The sequence below is a fragment of the Sus scrofa genome, chromosome 9 (genome assembly GCF_054392235.1).
Source record: "Sus scrofa isolate SSC_HxYL_T2T_F1_AM1 chromosome 9, Sscrofa_HxYL_maternal_Yorkshire_Landrace_v2.0, whole genome shotgun sequence".
Taxonomy (NCBI): domain Eukaryota; kingdom Metazoa; phylum Chordata; class Mammalia; order Artiodactyla; family Suidae; genus Sus; species Sus scrofa.
This window is the reverse complement of record NC_139391.1, coordinates 80137252-80154296: the sequence shown is the minus strand read 5'-3', so window position 1 is coordinate 80154296 and position 17045 is coordinate 80137252. Positions and strand designations below refer to the sequence as shown.

At 40.3% G+C, this 17045-nt stretch overlaps 1 protein-coding gene across 7 annotated transcripts in view; it reads right to left on the bottom strand.

Annotated features, from left to right (window-relative positions):
- The window catches only part of DYNC1I1 (dynein cytoplasmic 1 intermediate chain 1), a 345751-nt gene that overhangs the window by 284567 nt on the left and 44139 nt on the right, over positions 1 to 17045 (bottom strand). For 4 of the 7 annotated variants that reach the window (XM_021102406.2, XM_021102409.2, XM_021102407.2 and 1 more), the window contains exons 2-4: positions 11980 to 12096; positions 3959 to 4073; positions 1167 to 1257 (exon numbers count right to left, since the gene is read on the bottom strand). In XM_021102406.2, the coding sequence (XP_020958065.1) occupies positions 1167 to 1257; positions 3959 to 4073; positions 11980 to 12087 (314 nt within the window). In that variant the 5' untranslated portion in view covers positions 12088 to 12096. Of the gene's footprint in view, positions 1 to 1166; positions 1309 to 3958; positions 4074 to 11979; positions 12097 to 17045 lie in introns of all 7 variants that reach the window. The other 3 variants (XM_021102404.2, XM_021102408.2, XM_021102405.2) reach the window with 1 other exon arrangement.

Genomic DNA, 17045 nt, shown 5'->3' with positions numbered 1-17045 from the left:
TTGTTTGTTTTGGCCCCACCCATGGCACATAGAAGTTCCCAGGCCAGAGACAGAACCCATGCCATAGCAGTGACCCAAGACGCTGCAGTGACAGCACTGGGTTCCTAACCCACTGCACCAGAAGGGGACTTCTGTTCTTCGATTTGAAACTTTATTAAAATGTGCTATGACTGTTTAAAAATTAGGAGTCAAAGACAAAGTTCACAAACTGCCAGCTTAAGAGCCAACTCTAGCCCACAACTACTTTCAACTTCCATTTCATTAACATTTAAGAGACTACTGCATAAATACTTGAATTTTTAGTTTCTCATAAAAAATTGAAAGATGTGGAAAAACTGGGTCCATGTTCCCACCAGAGCTCAACCAGCCTGAGCTCTGAGGAGACCCTCCAACCTTTATAAAGCGGGCGCTTACTGACCAGCTGCCACAGCCTCCACCCCCACCTCATTCTATGACCTGCCTGTGGGAATCGGCTGAAGGGAACTGGACTAAGAAAGTCATCAGGACTCCATGCATTTGAATGATACTCCTCCTTTCTCTCTTCACGTCTTTACCTTTGTGATGTCCTTTCATGGTCAAATGAGAGAATTTCAGACATTGGTTCCATAATCTTTGAGTATACTTAGCTTAATAAAAATTGGTAATTGACAAAACCATCAGTCAATCCTTGTAATTAGTAGTAATAAAAACACTTTGGGGACCAAATTCTCAAACTAGACAATTCTATTAAGCAAATGAACAAGATGTTTGAAAAATTTAATTTAGGGTTAGAACATCTCAGGGTTCTAGGCACAAAGATTCCCATGGAAACTAAACCACAAAGCCGAATAATGAGAAGCTAGATATAGATTCCATTTTTTTTTATCCTTCCCTGCTTTCTTTTAGGCCTAAGCTAATGGACACGCTTGTGTTTGCCAAACAAGACACATGGTGCTAAATTAGCCCACTGACAGATGGATAAGTTCATCCTTTCTATGTCATCAAAAATAGAAGCCACTATAAATGCAAACATAAAATGACTGATACGTGAAGATGCATGCACATTTAACAGTGTACAACGGAATGGAATGGTTTTCGGACCTTTGGTTTTTGGTTTTTTGTTGGTTTTTTTTTTTTTTTTTTTTGGTATTATTGACATCCCACCATGGCCTCTGGATAATTCTTACCTTGTTAATGGTCCCAGGTCACCTGAGTCTTGGCTTCCAGCTTCACTGGGAGTGCTCACTGATTTCGAGGAGGGAGACATAGGGGTTGGGACTAAATAATGAAAATAACAGGTATCCCATGTTAAAAAATGCAGCGACTGCACTGGGGAAGAGCAGTGTCAGATAAATCAAAACAAATGGGCCCAAATTAAAATGGTTGTATGGCCAGGAGAGGTTGAGATGGGATAAGGAAAAAAAAAAAAAAAAAAAAAAGGAAAGAAAAGAAAAGAAAAGGAAGAAAGTCAAGTGAATTTTTCATATTTTGGAAATTAAAATTTGAAATGAATTTAGACAGAATTAACTTAGGGATTCTAAGGCCATGTCCACCTTAACAAAGTAAAATGGAGAATCAAAAGAGTTATCCAGATAATTCAAGTCAAATATCTCTCTAGCCTGAACTATCCAGATAATTCTAATTCTCCACTTTATTTTGTTAGTATAGATGTGACCTATTAAAAAATAAAATGAGGTGTCTATAAAACTTTAAAAGATTATGAAATAAGTGACTCTGAACAATTTTAAATGGTCAAAAGGAGAGTCAGAAACGTCTGCAACTAGGGGGAAATCTATTGTCCTTGGAGTATTAGCTGCATTTGCTATGAGGCACTAAGCGACAGACAGAGAAAGGGTCAATGCTGAACCTGGTAATTTAAAAATCTCTTTCAAAACAAAGGAAAATGCCAGGCTGCTTTATTTTTACACTTAATTAATAGTTCCATCACACTGTACTGTTTACTGTGTTGGGGGACTGTGTTCCTTTGCCTCCAGCAGCTCTAGAAAGCACTGCCATGGGCATATAAGAAAACTGTCATTCTGCAGACAGGAGAAACAAGTTCAAAGATCAAGGTCAGGCTGAAAGTCTGAGAGCAAGAATAATACAAGGTGAAAAACTAAAGGAAATGCAAATGTATTTTTTCTCTCTCTCCTTCAGATATGAGCCAAATGTCCTTCAGAGAGAAGCAGCACCAAATAGGCAAGGTGGCTCCAGGCCAGATGAGAAAGGCTTCTCAATATCTCACATGCCAAAGAAGCCATATGGGCAGAAAGAAACGTCAATACTTAAATGTAGATTCCCATTTGGTTTCAATCATGTGCAATTTCCTTTTATTTATTTAATAGGGTAAAGGGTTTAACTATTTCGTCCAAATCCTATAACACAATGGCAGATCTGTCAAGAAGCTAGGAATTTTCATGTGGTCCCACAATTAATTCAATGATTACCCTCTATAATAAGTCAGAGGGTGAGTTGGAGAGATGGATGAAAACTGAAAATGGGGTCTACCCTTGCCAAGGCCCCTGGCAGGGATGCAGAGATAATTCAGAATTTGGTCATGGTTTAGGGATGTTCAATTTGTTATTATGGTTTAATTGTTGGCTTTATGCAGGTTAGGGGAGAACAGACATTCTACTGCTGTGTTTAACTGGTGTCTACACTGCAGCAGAACTTCAAAGCTATTTTGAGGACCAAATATAACTGCCAAGTGTCTAATATATAGCACATGCCAACTAAGTGGTAAAAAGTTTGTCAGCTTCTCAAAGAAGGTCCCTCACTCAGATATCCCATAGGTTACATCTTCCATACCACAAAGAAGCTAACAAAATATTCAACATCTTATTAAGGATTATTATATCATTATTAGACATATAATTTTACCTACTACAAATTGAGATTGAGTACAAAATGCTTTTTCATTGTGTTTTAGTTTTGTGTGTATGTATTAAATTATATCCAGCAAGACTTGATAATTTGTAGTATCATTATATATTACTCTTTTTCTTATTTATATTGATATAAGCCCTGGCTATTTTGTTGTACATGGGATAATTTTTGTTAATTTAAATGTCTATGGAAATAAATGAAAATGTAATATAAAAGCCAATGATGGAATTAAAAGACAAATCATTTATAAAAGGAGATCTGATACTGTAATTCTTTATATGTATTATTTTTAAATTTTTGGCACTATACTGGATATCATAGAGTTTTACAGACACCCTAGGATTATTCTGAAGTGTATGGAAAGCAAATGAATAAAGAAAATAAAATAACTTATCACATGAGCGATATAGTTAAGAAACAGAATAAACATATTATGTACAAGTTACCTTCAACACAAAACAAATAGTTCAATACCCATACCCTAGTGATAAAATGAGATGGTGGATAATAAACCAGGAATGAATGAGTTGGAAGAGGGATGCTGCAGTAAAAATGCTGATTAGCAATGAAACCAAGATATACAGCAGAGTCCAAGAGATTTAAACTTGTTCATTAGCTGCTAATCTGTCACTATTTTAAGTTTTCCTTCAAATTTCCCACTGACTATTCTATTTTCATCATGAAATAACTCTATGCCTGTGGTGGTTATGAAATTCATAACCAGATTCACAGTATTTAGATTGGCAGAGAGAGGCTGGAATTCAGCAATAGAAATGAAGAAAAAAAATTTTTTTTAATTTCAAGATCTCTTGTATTTACCATATAACAAGCAGGAAAAACTCTAACACAGTGGAGAAAGCTGACCATGGAATCAGCCAATAAGGTGCAAACTGTTTACAACTCTACAACCTGTCCTCCCACCTCCTTCCAGCCCCCTCAATTCCAAATAAATACGCCCGAGCCATAAGCCAAAGCATTTCTTAAATAAAACAAAACAAAACAAAAAGACATAAAAGAACAGTCAGCGCTGGACATGGTATATCCCACGCAAATCAAATCTGAGGAAATTGCAGCACTAAGCACTTTTAAGTACCTAGAGGGGGCTCAGGCGATATCCCGATGCTTTGCAGTAGAGCCTCCGTCTCTCGGCGTTTGCGATCCAGGTCAGAGTCATCCTGAACTGGCTCTTTCTTCTGCTGCATATCAGCCTATAAAAAGTAGATGCCAGTAAGAAAAGGGAGTAACAGAACTAAAGGTATGCTTTTTCTGCCTGAAATGGAAAATGGTAAATTCATGGCAGCAAAAACCAGGCAAAAGCCCCAAAGAGTTTGAATCATGTGTATAAAGGAGGAAAAAACAGTGTAAATACTCCATTTACTACTTACTAACCCAGTGGTTTCTCTTTTGGTGGAAGGTTTCTTCCCTCTGTCACATGGTATGAGAGTTTTTCTCACTCAGTTTTGAGGGGAAAAAAAATCAAGGCAAATCATTTCTAACTGGGATATGGATTTTTTTAAAAAATTGTTTTTTGTAGATCCCCTTGTCCCTTCTAGGAAGACCTATTATCAGTTCTTAATGAGTGTGCGTTTGTAATATTCATGGCCCACATTCAGGATTATGCAAACATGGAATTATTGGGATCTGGCTAAAAAGTAAAATCAGTTATGAAAAGTTGTAACTGTAAAATATACCATTGTTTCAGTAATCTAAGTTTACCATGGTTTAAATAAACCAGGGTAAAGTGGTTATTAAGGCCTGTGAAGAATACTCATTGAAGTATTGTTACTTTTATTTTTTTGGCTGCACCTGCAGCATATGGAAGTTCCAGGCCAGGGATCAACCCCAAGCTGCAGCTGCAGCAACGCTGGATCCTTAACCACTGGACCAGGCTGGGGATCGAACCAGCACCTCTACAGGGACAAGCTGAATCACTGACCCACTGTGTCTCAGCAGGAACTCCAAGTACTGTTGCTTAATTCTGATTTTCATAGGTTTATATTATACATATTAACTCAAAGGAGATTTGAGTTGTCGTGTAGGAAAATATAAAACAAACAAACAAAAAAAAACATTTAGGAGAGAGATGGTCTTTGCCCAAGTTCTGGCTTAAAGACGCATCTTGTGAGAGCCCCTTATAATCAGATCCTATGCCCAGCTTGTCTTTTTATACGATAGTGACAAGTCAAAATACAGAATAATGTGAGAAAAAGAATGTGTGTGTGTGTGTGTGTGTGTGTGTGTGTGTGTGTGTGTGGTGACTGGGTCACTTTGCTATACAGCAGAAACTGATGGAACACTGTAAACCAACTATAATAGAAAAAATAAAAAATCACTTAAAAAATACAGGTTAGGAGTTCCCAACATGGCTCTGCAGTTAGTAAACCCAACTAGCATCCATGAGGACACAGGTTTGATCCCTGGCCTCACTCAGTGGGTTAAGGATCTGGCATTGCCGGGAGCTGTCGTGTAGGTCTCAGACCTGGCTCAGATGTTACATTGCTGTGGCTGTGGTATAGGCCAGTGGCTTCAGCTCTTATTCCACCCCTAGATTTGGAACCACCCCTAGATTTGGAACCTCCATATGCCTCAGGTGCAGCCCTAAAAAGACAAAAGAAAAAAAAAATACAGGTTAAAGAAGGTCAGTGATGGAATTCTGGGGGAGTTAAATATTCAGGTCTCTTTTCATTTTCATAACACAATGACTACCTAAGGCATCTGCCTGACATCTGAAATGTAACAGCATCTTATTTGATGTGCAGCTACCTGAGGACAAAGCTTTAAGAGTTTATAGGAGTGAAACTGCTTTAGAGCTTGTCAAAAGCCAATTATCCAGTTATCAGACACATCTTCCTCCTGAGGGGCAAGTTGGGCTCCCTTAACACACACATTACGTCTTTCAGGAGTGCAAAGTACACTTCCTAGTAGTGAAGCTTAATTTCCATCATGGCATCTAAAGCAGAAAGAGTTCAAGCAACTCTGACTGACTCTCAAATGGTAACCTACACCCCCATTATAAGCAAAATGCATCTCTGCATGTAGTACTGGGCTTGTTGCTTCTCTCTTTTCTTGCCTCAGGCTTAAGAGGCACTCATATGTGTGAAGTTTATCTGTCACCAGAGGGAAAACTGCCATTATGGGAGTTGATAAGGGCTAAAGAGGATACTAGAAGATTCACGCACTCTCCTGAAACCCCAAATTCTGAAATGACAATTTAACCTTTGAAGATGTCAAATTTCACATTCTTTCCTGATTTTAACATTTAAACGCAAGTCTCAAAGTTTATGCATGCAACAGAGGCAAAGACGGAGTGAAGGTAAGAAAAAGTACCTTGCAGAGTGAAGATCTATCTCAACATTCACCTATCATAAAGTTAAAAGAAGAATCAAAGGAAGGGGAGGGGGGCAAATGAAAGCAAAGGGATTTACCATTGCCAATACTGAAATACAAATGAAAAAACTAAGATAAGCAAAATTCATCTCAGGAAGCCAATGTGGAATAGTATGGTTTTACATCTAAGAGTTAAGCCACAACTATACTGTCAGCTTTACTGAGAGCAGACATGTGTTTATTTTGTTTACCAATATATCCTCACATCTAGGATAAGGACTGACACAGAGTAGATGCTCAATTAAAAAATGTGTTGAGCAGTTCCCGTTGTGGCTCAGCAGGTTAAGAACCCAACTAGTATCCACGAGGTTTCAATCCCTGGCCTCACTCGGTGGGTTAAGGATCTGGTGTTGCTGAAAGCTGGGGCATAAGTCACAGATGAGGCTCTGATCTGGTGTTGATGTGGCTGTGCCATAGGCCCTAGCTCGGGAACTTTCATGTGCCATAGGCATGGCCCTAAAAAGACCAAAAAAAAAAAAGGTATTGAATGAATGAATATTCTTCGTTTGGTAATTATTATTCTATAGCTACAGAATCTAAGAGTTATACACCATTCACGTCCATTTCCACCAACTATTTATTCCCTGTTCAGGAAGCTTCTTCCCAACACCACTGTTATAAGAAGTCATCCAAACTTCCAGTGACCCACTGCTAATAACAAAGCCAATTCTACATTTTAGCAACAGCAACAACAACAAAATCTTTAACCTTCCCTTATCCTTTCAACAAAAATTTAAGGAAAAGAATGCCAGTGCTAATGAACCTGAGAAGTTCTAAGGGAGCTTATATAGAATGAACAGAAAAAGATCTCATCTTTTCCTTTTGAATAAACTTAGGGCATTTTATCTATAACTTTTTGTCACGCATGTCCTATGCAGAAAAGCACAGAATCTTTTTCTTTAAATTTACTCTAACTTTAATCATTAAGCATTTAAGAAACACACTGGAGTGTAAATCACATGTCAACATGCATGGCCAGACATTGTGCAAAAATAGCACCCCCCAATTCCACCTCCAAAATGTCACTCCCACAACACAAGGTCCCTTTACAGTTCATTCTGTCTTCTGCCTTTTTTTTTTTTTTTCTTCTTTTTTCCTTTTCTTTTCTTTTTTCAGCCACACTCTCCACATACAGAAGTTCCCAGGCCAGGAGTCGAATCAGAGCTGCAGCTACAGGCTTAATACCACAGCCACTGCAACACCAGATCTGAGCCACATCTGCAACCTATGCCAAAGCGTGCAGCCATGCCAGACCCTTAACCCACTGAGTGAGGCCAGGGATTCAACCCACACCCTCTTGGAGACAAGATGGGGTCCTTAACCCACTGAGCCCCTTATGCCTTTTTTAATTCTTAAGTAAACAGACAATATATTGATATATATTAGTAAGGATAAATGTCTATCTAGACCCAACAGAAACCTAGGAAGGCTACCAACACTCAAAGTTAACCAAGAAAAATGCCAAGTTAGGTAATGGGCTTACTGAAAATAAAGGCAGTTCCTAACTGTTATCCATTAGCATCTTATCTAAACAATGTGTTACTTCCTCCAAGGCAGTTATATACCAAGTGCCTTAATCCTGAAATCTTTGCTTTTTTTTTCCATGTAAATACTATAAAGTCCTGATACATTTTAATGATTCAATAGGGAGTGATTTTTGCATACTAGTAACATAAAATATGCTAGGTGTCTTTTCCAGCAAATGGTATTTGTTTGTGGTGAGTCATCACAGCTGAGACCCAAAGAGGATAAACGAAGAAAGCAAATTTGTCAGCTGAGAATTGTCAGTCACTTTTCCAAAGATAGCTCCATGATTGTTAGAGGAACAAGTGAGGACAGGCCAGGAAACCTCTGTCCATCTACCTTGCAGCAATTTGGCAGAAGGCCGAGGACAGGACAAAATTTCAGGGTGGCCCCATTAAGCACACACCTTATCGAATTTAAGCCAACTTTTCATGAAATTGTCTTTGTATCTTAAATGGCGGCCACTATATTTATTTTAAAATCAGCCATCCAAAACCAAGAAAGCAGCTGACATCCAAAGATTCAGAGAGTGGTAATTTTATACATATACACAGTTTTCTGGAGTCTGTGGAGACAATTGACCTGGGTGGGCCCAATTCACACTAGGTTTCAGTCCTGGCAAGAAAACCAGTCCCTCAGATTAGCATTAAGGAGCATTTTGTTTTCTTTTTATTCCAAATTTGTTTTACTGAAAATATAAACCTAAAGAAAGTTGGAAAAAAATCAAACTTATATGCTTAAGGCTATTTCTAACTCTCTACAAACAACACAAAAACTACAAAATCTGGAGTTCCCGTCAGTGCAGTGGTTAACAAATCTAACTAGGGACTATGAGGTTGTGAGTTTGACCCCTGGCCTTGCTCAGGATCCGGCGTTGCCGTGAGCTAGGGTGTAGGTTGCAGATACAGCTCAGATCCCGAGTTGCTGTGGCTCTGGTGTAGGTTGGTAGCTACAGCTCCGATTAGACCCCTAGCCTGGGAATCTCCATATGCCGAGGGAGCGGCCCTAGAAAAGACAACAACAACGACCAAAAAAACTACAAAATCTTAAACTCAAGAGTCAATGACAGCAGCCAGGTAACTGGAGCATCCCACAGACTCAGGGTCTGAAGCTTCCACAGAAACTTGCAGAAAAGAATTTCAGATGCTCGGAAAGAATGTCTATGAGCAGCAGCTCAGACCTGCCCTAACTAGTCTAGGTGTTGGCTCATTCATTCATTAATTCTAAAACCCTTTATTAAAGGCCTACTATGGTGGCAGGGTCTGTGCTGGACATTGACTCAGGGAAGAAAAAACACAACCGTGCCCCCCAAAGCCTGTGCTCTATTAGGAGAGAAAGACAAATGAACAGGCAAGTGGTGCTCAATTATTTGATACAGGGTACAGGGCTAACTCAGTCACGAGTGGAGAAAGGTATTAGAGAAGGCCTTCTGGATATCTGGGAGGACAACCGAAAGACATGTGGTTAACAGAACAGCCAAAGCAGAGGGAAGAGAAGGCGTGGCCCATAAGTCGAAATGCAAGTAGCTGAGCCTGGCTGGAATGTGGATGTAGGGAGAAAGGAAATGGAGGGGAAGGGAAGAGCCGCCGTTATGTCTGCGCAGGATCCATGATCAACGTTAGCTGAAGAACTGGTGGTGAAAGAATGACCCCAGGTTTCTGGTTTGGAAAACAGCCTGCAAGGGGGAGGGGGAGGGGTCCTTCCTGAGTCTGGGGTCCTGAGAGCATTTGAGAAGAAAAATCAGAATAGATGACTTCCAGGTTTCTTTCAACCTCAAAATGCTATAATCCCTGGAAACCAGGAGCCCTGAATCATAAGACCTTTCTGATAATGGGACATTTTTGAAAAATGGCCTCAGCCGCAATGATCCTGATGAACAAAAGCAGCTGTTCTACAGACCCCATTCAGGGCCCATCCCACCAGCAGAGTAACAGCTGTTTCTTCCCCTCCAGATCCTCTGCATCTCTCACTCCTCACAGAACTCCATGAGGAAGGACGCATTCTTCTCCCCATTTTAAAAAAGGGAAGGAGGTTCCGGGAGGTCCCAGAAGCCCTCAAGCCCATCCTGTGAAAGGCAGAGCCAGGTTTCCTAGCCACAGTCAACTTGAAAGCCTCTGTGTGCAAGCACTGAGCTCTACTGCCTTCTGTCTTAATAGCAGTGGCTTCTCAAAACAAACCAGGTCGTCACAGTCTGACCCAAGGAAAGATCTTTTGAGGGGGAGATGGGCTGTGGAGGGACAGGCATGAAAGCCACGACAGACCCTAAAGACGATGTAGTTCAATGGATCCCCAAATCTGGCCCTATTAGGTATTTCCAACCAGCAACTTGGGGGAGTGGAGACTGGGACTCTGAATTGCCACAGGAAATCATGGAGCAGAGTCAGGCTATCACAGGCTTCAAATCTCCCTGTCAATTTAGAAATGAGGAAGCTAAGATGATGTGGCTTCAATTCCAGAACTAGGTAGAAGCCCAGGAATGCCTGGAGTCCAGGCGTTCCACATTTCCCCACTACCTGCCACCCCCCATCTGCCAGGGCTCTGTCTGCTGGGTAACAAGCTTAATCTCCATCAGGCAAAGCTGACGTAGAAACAAAAAGGGTGGCCTGTTTCGATCAGCCTTGTTTGCCTGTAATTTCCCCCCAAAATGTGTAAAATGACAAAGATGAAGCAGACAGCATAATTTGGAGCCAGATTTCCCATATCACTTCACATTTTGTGGTAATTCTATGGAATTCAAGTTGGATATTAGAATGTCAGTTTAAAAGGAAACTGGTTATTAGTAAAGGATAACAGGTGCTTTAAAACTATAGTAAGTGTTGACATTTGAAGGAGAGGGAGCATAATAACTTAATGCTTTTTTTGGCTTTGCATGGAAATGAATAGCCATTCCTTGTCAATTCTCACCTCTGCTTCACTCAAGACTGCATATATAACAGCAAAGATCTCAGAAGGAAAAACATTGTGCTCACTGTCAAGGACAAATAAACTATGGCATCAATCAAAGTGTAATGGTACCAGGGGATGCAAGATGCCAGAAGGCTAGAGTGCAACTGCAATCATGTTTTACTTTGTTGGAAAATAATTGTTATAAATCATTTTACCTTGGTCTCCCAGCCCTAGAGTACGAGACAGCACTTGAATTGTAACGCATCCAAATACATTCTCTTTCTCCTTAAAGAAAAACTCTGAGAAGTAACTCTGGTTTCTCTACATACAAGCATATCACACTCTAAGAAGTTTCCTTCTTAGAAAGCTGCTCAAAAATATCTGTGGCATCTGGTTTTTGTAGAATATGTAGGCCATTTCTACATGGCCGCAGCAAGTGGGAGAATTAAAAATAAACTATTCATTGGATTGAGATAAGGAATAATAATTTTAAAAAAACCCAAAACATGGCATAGCAGCAAGGCACTGACTTAGGAATCGAGAGTCCTGGATTCCGGGTCTAGCAGGCAGAAGAGCTACACTTCTCATCTGGGTTTCTGCTCCTTTGTTAGCATGAAGAGGAGCCTCAATGGAAGATCTCTAAAATATCTTCTAGATTTAACATTTCGTAATTCTACGTCCATGGAGCAGGGTCTACTATTCTAGCCATCCTCTAGCCAAGGGAAAAAAATGCAGTTTTCCCTTTACCAGACCTAGGATTCCTACTTACCCTGAAAATTATATATACTTAAGGAAATCATGGTAATCCACAGGCATCATCTTTTATTTTTCTGCTAAAACACTCTGGTCAGTAGTTTTTTGTTTTGTTTTGTTTTTTAAATCTTCCCTTGACAGTAACACTAATTAAGTAGTTAACTATATCCTAGGTATTGGTAAGTGCTTTATAAGGTTAACTTTTTTAATCCTTGTGGATGGACAAAATAAACACACTGCTCTTCCTAAATTAAGGACAGGCAACTGAGAGAGAGGTCAAGGAACTTTCAACAACAGAGGTATCATAAGCCACTTTCAGGGTTCTTGTTAGGTCTCGAGTAAACCTGGGGTCTGGGGACCTCTGGAGCAAATGCTATCTATCTACCATTTAGGTAGTATAGCAGTACTGAGCAGATGGCAATGGCCTTACTATTCTGAGTATGCAGACACCACTCATTTTATTCAGGCATTGCAAAAGCATTCTTTGGGAGGGTCTTCTTTGACCAGCCCCTCGGAATCAAGTGATTTCCCTTTTCCCCATGACACCCCATGTACAGTACTTACTTCTTTCTTTTTCCTCTCCTCTTCCTTCCGTTTCTTCTCTTCTCTTATCTGTGCTAAGCGCTGTTTCTTGCGCTCTAGCTCAGCTTTTAAGTCACTTTTGTCAGACATGCTGGCTTCCTTGGAGGAAAAGAAAAAAAACGTGAATACATGCACATAACTTTTCTCTATTACGATGCAAAAATCATTCAAAAGGAAATCCAACTTGAAAATATGACTTGAGGGCAATAACAGATTGTATACCTCAGCCTATGTTGAAGAATCAAAGAAATAAGTTAGATCTGATCTCTTTCTATATAAAATCTTTTATATACACATACATATTTGAAAAAATAGAATGTTATAATCTATTCTGGTCTGAAGAATAGCAGAATAACTTGCTCCAGAATAAGTAACACATTTTCTGCACAAGTTTCTTACCAAATAAACAAAAAACAAATAAGAATCAAAAAAGAACCATCATTATGACTTCCAATTTAGACAACGATGGACCAATTCATTCTCACACTAAGAAAAGAAAATAGCTGTCATAAACTCTCTGAGACAAGCCCTGCTCACATTTCTATGGGCTCAATAAACATTCCTTTGGTGAGCCTGGGCACATGGAGATTTCATTTTGCTTAATATTATATGCATCAGAGAAGACAGCCACTGATGACCTAAAATGTTAATCTTCTTTTTCTGTAAAATTCCTCCTGAACTGTCACAATTAATTTCATCTCCAGTACAACCCCATTTCTATGAATTTTTCATTTGCATACTGAAGGCACTATTGCTTATCTTGGCAGTTTCCCTTTTCAAAGGAAAAGATATTTGTGAATACATGAATTAGGGGATAACACCATGACAGGTTCTTAGGAAAATTTATCTGAATGATATTTTTAATATTAATGGCAATGATACTCCTAGTGGTGCTGGTACCAGATATTTCAAATAAAATGAGTTTGGAGAAGACTCTCACCAAGCACCAATGATTATATTTGTCTCCTTTGGGCTCCCAACTGGAAACTAAGAAAGCAAAGCACAGACACTAAGAAATGAAGAACCCCCTCTGACCCAAATTCCTAAAATAAAGTTTAAAAAAAAAGAACTATACAAGTCAAGATTATTCATTTGCATGTTACTTGTATGCAGCAATGATGAATATATAATGTATCCCTAAGTAGAGGCAAAGCTAGGAAAGGCAAAAAAAAGAATCAAAGAATGCAAAGCAATGAGAAATCCTCAAACTACCTGTCATTGTATTTATACACTAACCAAGAACCTGCAGTGACTGGAAGACATTTTCACATGAATGTACACAGTTGGGACGTTTTCCCACTATAGACATTCTTGCTCATGGTATGATGGCAAAGATTTGTGAAATTATAACACTTATCATCATGTTCATCTCTGCCATTTGTGATCATGCTCTTCATTTTTTAACAAAAATTTGTTGAGTATTTAATTTCTGCTAGGCACCCTCTCAGGTATCTGAGCGCAAAGATTAGCAGAGCTAGTATCTTTCCCTAAAGCAGTGCATAACTCAACTTTGGGAGCATGTGGTGGGCTGGAGATGTTCCCTAAGAGATTGGTTCACTGATCACTGATGCCAGACACTACATTTACTATCGCATTTCATCACAACAATCCAGAGACCAATATTAAGATGAATACCTTTTTCACAATTCAGATAAAGGAGACTCGGTAAGACCTAAGACTGCAGAGTCCATACATGGAAGAACCTCAATTCAAGCATGACCATGCTCTGAATTACTAAACTTTGCTGATCACCAATGTATGAGATCAGAGGGGATGCAGAACAAAAGAAAAATCCCGATCTGCTGGAGCAGGCGAGGGTGAGCTTTGAGGAAGAGGTGGAGTTTGAACTGGATATGGAATGAGGTCAGGAACTAACACAGGAAGGGAAGATAGACACATGCAAAGCCCTGTGGAAGAGCAAACCAGCAGGCTGCTCATGTACAAGAGACAAGGATGAATCCAAGGCAAGAAATACAAACTGTAATTGGTAAGAACGGACATGTGGAGGCAAGTGGTAGAGATGAGAAAACAAAAAAGTGAGTTCCACTGGGTGTAATGAGGGCTGAAAACAGAATACAAATTTGCTTAAGCCTCTTCTTGTCCATGCCTGGGGAACAGATAGGAGTGAAAGCCAGAAATATGCAGGCTGATGGGAGGCCAGTGCCCACATCTCCCTGGGGTGACCGCACCTGCACTGGGCTGGCAGGGGAACACTGTAGTGACGGAAACATGCAGGGAATGTGAGCTGATGAGAACCCAGCCAGAAGAGCAGAAGTGACTCCTGGCAGCCTTCAGATGTGGCAGCAAAAGAGAAGTACTCAGTGACAACTCAACTTTGAGAGAGTCAAGAGGATCGTGGTGAAATCAGGAAGAGAGAGCAAAGAAGGAAATGCAAAACTTTCAGTGTGTCATCACTGATGTGTCACCAGGACTTCTGATGCAATACTGCAGATGGGCTGAGATGCCAGGTAGGGACTGGGGCTAGAGAATGGAGCTAGAAAGCACCCAGCTACCAAGGATCGTGTAAACCTGAGATGCAAATTCACTGTCCTACAGGGGCCAGCTAGACAACCTGAGGAAACAAAGCTGCGACCAAGGCCAGCCAGAGCTGAAACATCCTGCCTGAAGGAAGCTGCTCTGTCTAGTTCCAACGGATGGTTGACACAGAAGAATAGGGATCCAAGCAGTTAAATCTTCTGATTTTTCTCTTCCCAAAAGAAGCCACAGAACTGATAAAAGTAACCTTCACCACTAAGATATTATTTGCCAAAAATTTTCAATAGCAGCTATCTTTTTTTTTTTTTTCCTTTTTACGGTGGCACCTGCTACATATGGAAGTTCCCAGGCTAGGGGATGAATCGGAGATGCAGATGCTGGTCTACACCACAGCCACAGCAATGCCTGATCCTTAACCCACTGATCAAGGCCAGGGATCGAACCTTCATCCTCATGAACACTATGTCAGGTTCTTAACCCAGAGTCACAGCAGGAACTCCCAAAAACCCTGATAGAAGAAAATTAAAACCTAATTCTGGAAGGCATCTGTGAAGTTACACCTATTCTTCCCCAATAGGGGCAGAACTGATCTACATTTTCAATATCTTTCTGCTGTCAAAAATGAAATTACAATCAGAAAAATTACTAATAGAGCAATGAGTGTGTCACCTTATGCTGAAAGCAGTCAATGGAAACTCCTTAGAAAAACCTTAAGTGTTTTCTAAGAAGTGTCCCTGGCCTTCACATTCCCCCACTTTTATCTACCTTTCCCAGCCCAGCAAAAGTATCTACTGTATATGATGATCATTAAGGAACAAACCATGTGATAAAAACATCCTATATTTGTCGTGATTTTCTTATGAAGGACTTTATTCAACAGTGGGAAGTAAGGTGTATTCTCAGTACATTTCTGCAAAGGGCAAAGGTCTTTTTACAACTGATGAATTTGACAATGTTGGTCATTTAAACTGGTGTTACCAGCCACAGAGTTTTTGTTTGTTTGTTTGTTTGTTTTTTCCACCTGGCAGCATAGGGAGTTCCTGGGCCACGGATCAGATCCATGCTGCAGTTGTGACCTACACCGCAGCTGTGGCAACGCTGGATCCTTTAACCCATTGAGCCAGGCCAGGGATAGAACCTGAGTCCTGGTGTTGCAGAGAGCCAATCCTGTTGCACCATAGCAAGAAGGCCCATAGAGCCAACACTTTAAAAATAGACAACAAAAACAGCAAAGGAACTTAAAAAAAATTATGTAATGTAGTGATGTTTCAAACAACACTTCACTTTTTAAAGGTAAGAGAAACACAATGTTAAAAGACAGCTATAGAGCACCTTCCACTTAATTGATTTCTGGATCTATTCCAAACTAGACACTGGGAGAATAAGAAATCTCAAGAGAATGGCTCATAAAGAGTTCTTTACACATCAGAGTAAATGAATGGGCCTTCACACACAGTGAAATGACTTAAATAGCAGTGCTAAATGCAGTGTCAGCACTGAGCTCCATAGCTTTCCCTGGGGGGGCTTGCCAGTCTAACCCACTAAATCTCCCTGCATGTCAAACGAAGCAAATCCAGGAGCAAAGCATGGGGACATGAGTTACAGAGCTTCCTGGGGCTAATGTGGGTCACTGCAAAAGCACTTCTGAAGCTCTTGGCTTAAGAAAATAAGAGTCAAAGCTACCTGTTGCTAATTATTACTCTCTTACATCACACACATAATAAAAAGCCGGTCTCTTTCATTTACAAATGGCAAGGGGTCAGGTAGATAAATTAAATCCACCTCTGGGTGTAGGCCTCCTCCGGTCCGATAATCAGCCCACTCTCCTACCCAACAGCCAACTACAGCTTCACTCTACCCTGGATTAGGGGCAGTTACAGCCATGTCGCTGCAGCTCCATCCATTCTGGGGTGAGTTTTATAACAGCTGCTCGGCTCCACTCAGAGCAGAGGCCCACATTCTAAATTTGCTTTCCATCAGTGACATTCTTTTTATGAAGACATTCTTTTTATGTCACAGCCCGACTTCAGTTGCCCCATTCATGTCTCCTACCCCGTCCCACGTCTGCATATGAGCCCTTGTCTCCTGCCAGTTCCTCAGCTTTACTAAGAACAATCCCACTTCACCTTGTTTCTTTCTTCTCTTGTCCTCCAAATTACCCCTACCTGCTCACAGAAATCTCCAAGTTTGAATCAGCTACTTCATTTACTCTGAGCTCCATACCCCCATGCCCAACCCCTATAACTTTTTTCAATTTTCATCTCCCTACTTCTGATTCCCCCCTTTTCTCTGCTTCACCCGTCATCCCCTTGTTTCACCATGAGCATCTCTAGCCACCCTCCCAGATGGCTTAGTTCTCTTGACTTTTGTCTCAGCCCATCTCTGACCTCAGTTAACTGCCATTCTTATCATCCAAGTAAATGAATCAGTGTAAAGTCAAGAGTTTAAAACTGTGCCTGGCAGATATTTAACACCTAAGAAAAACTGTTTCTTTTTCTCCTCCTTCTTCTCTTTCTACTCCTCAACTTCCTCCTTTCTACCCTCTTCTTCCT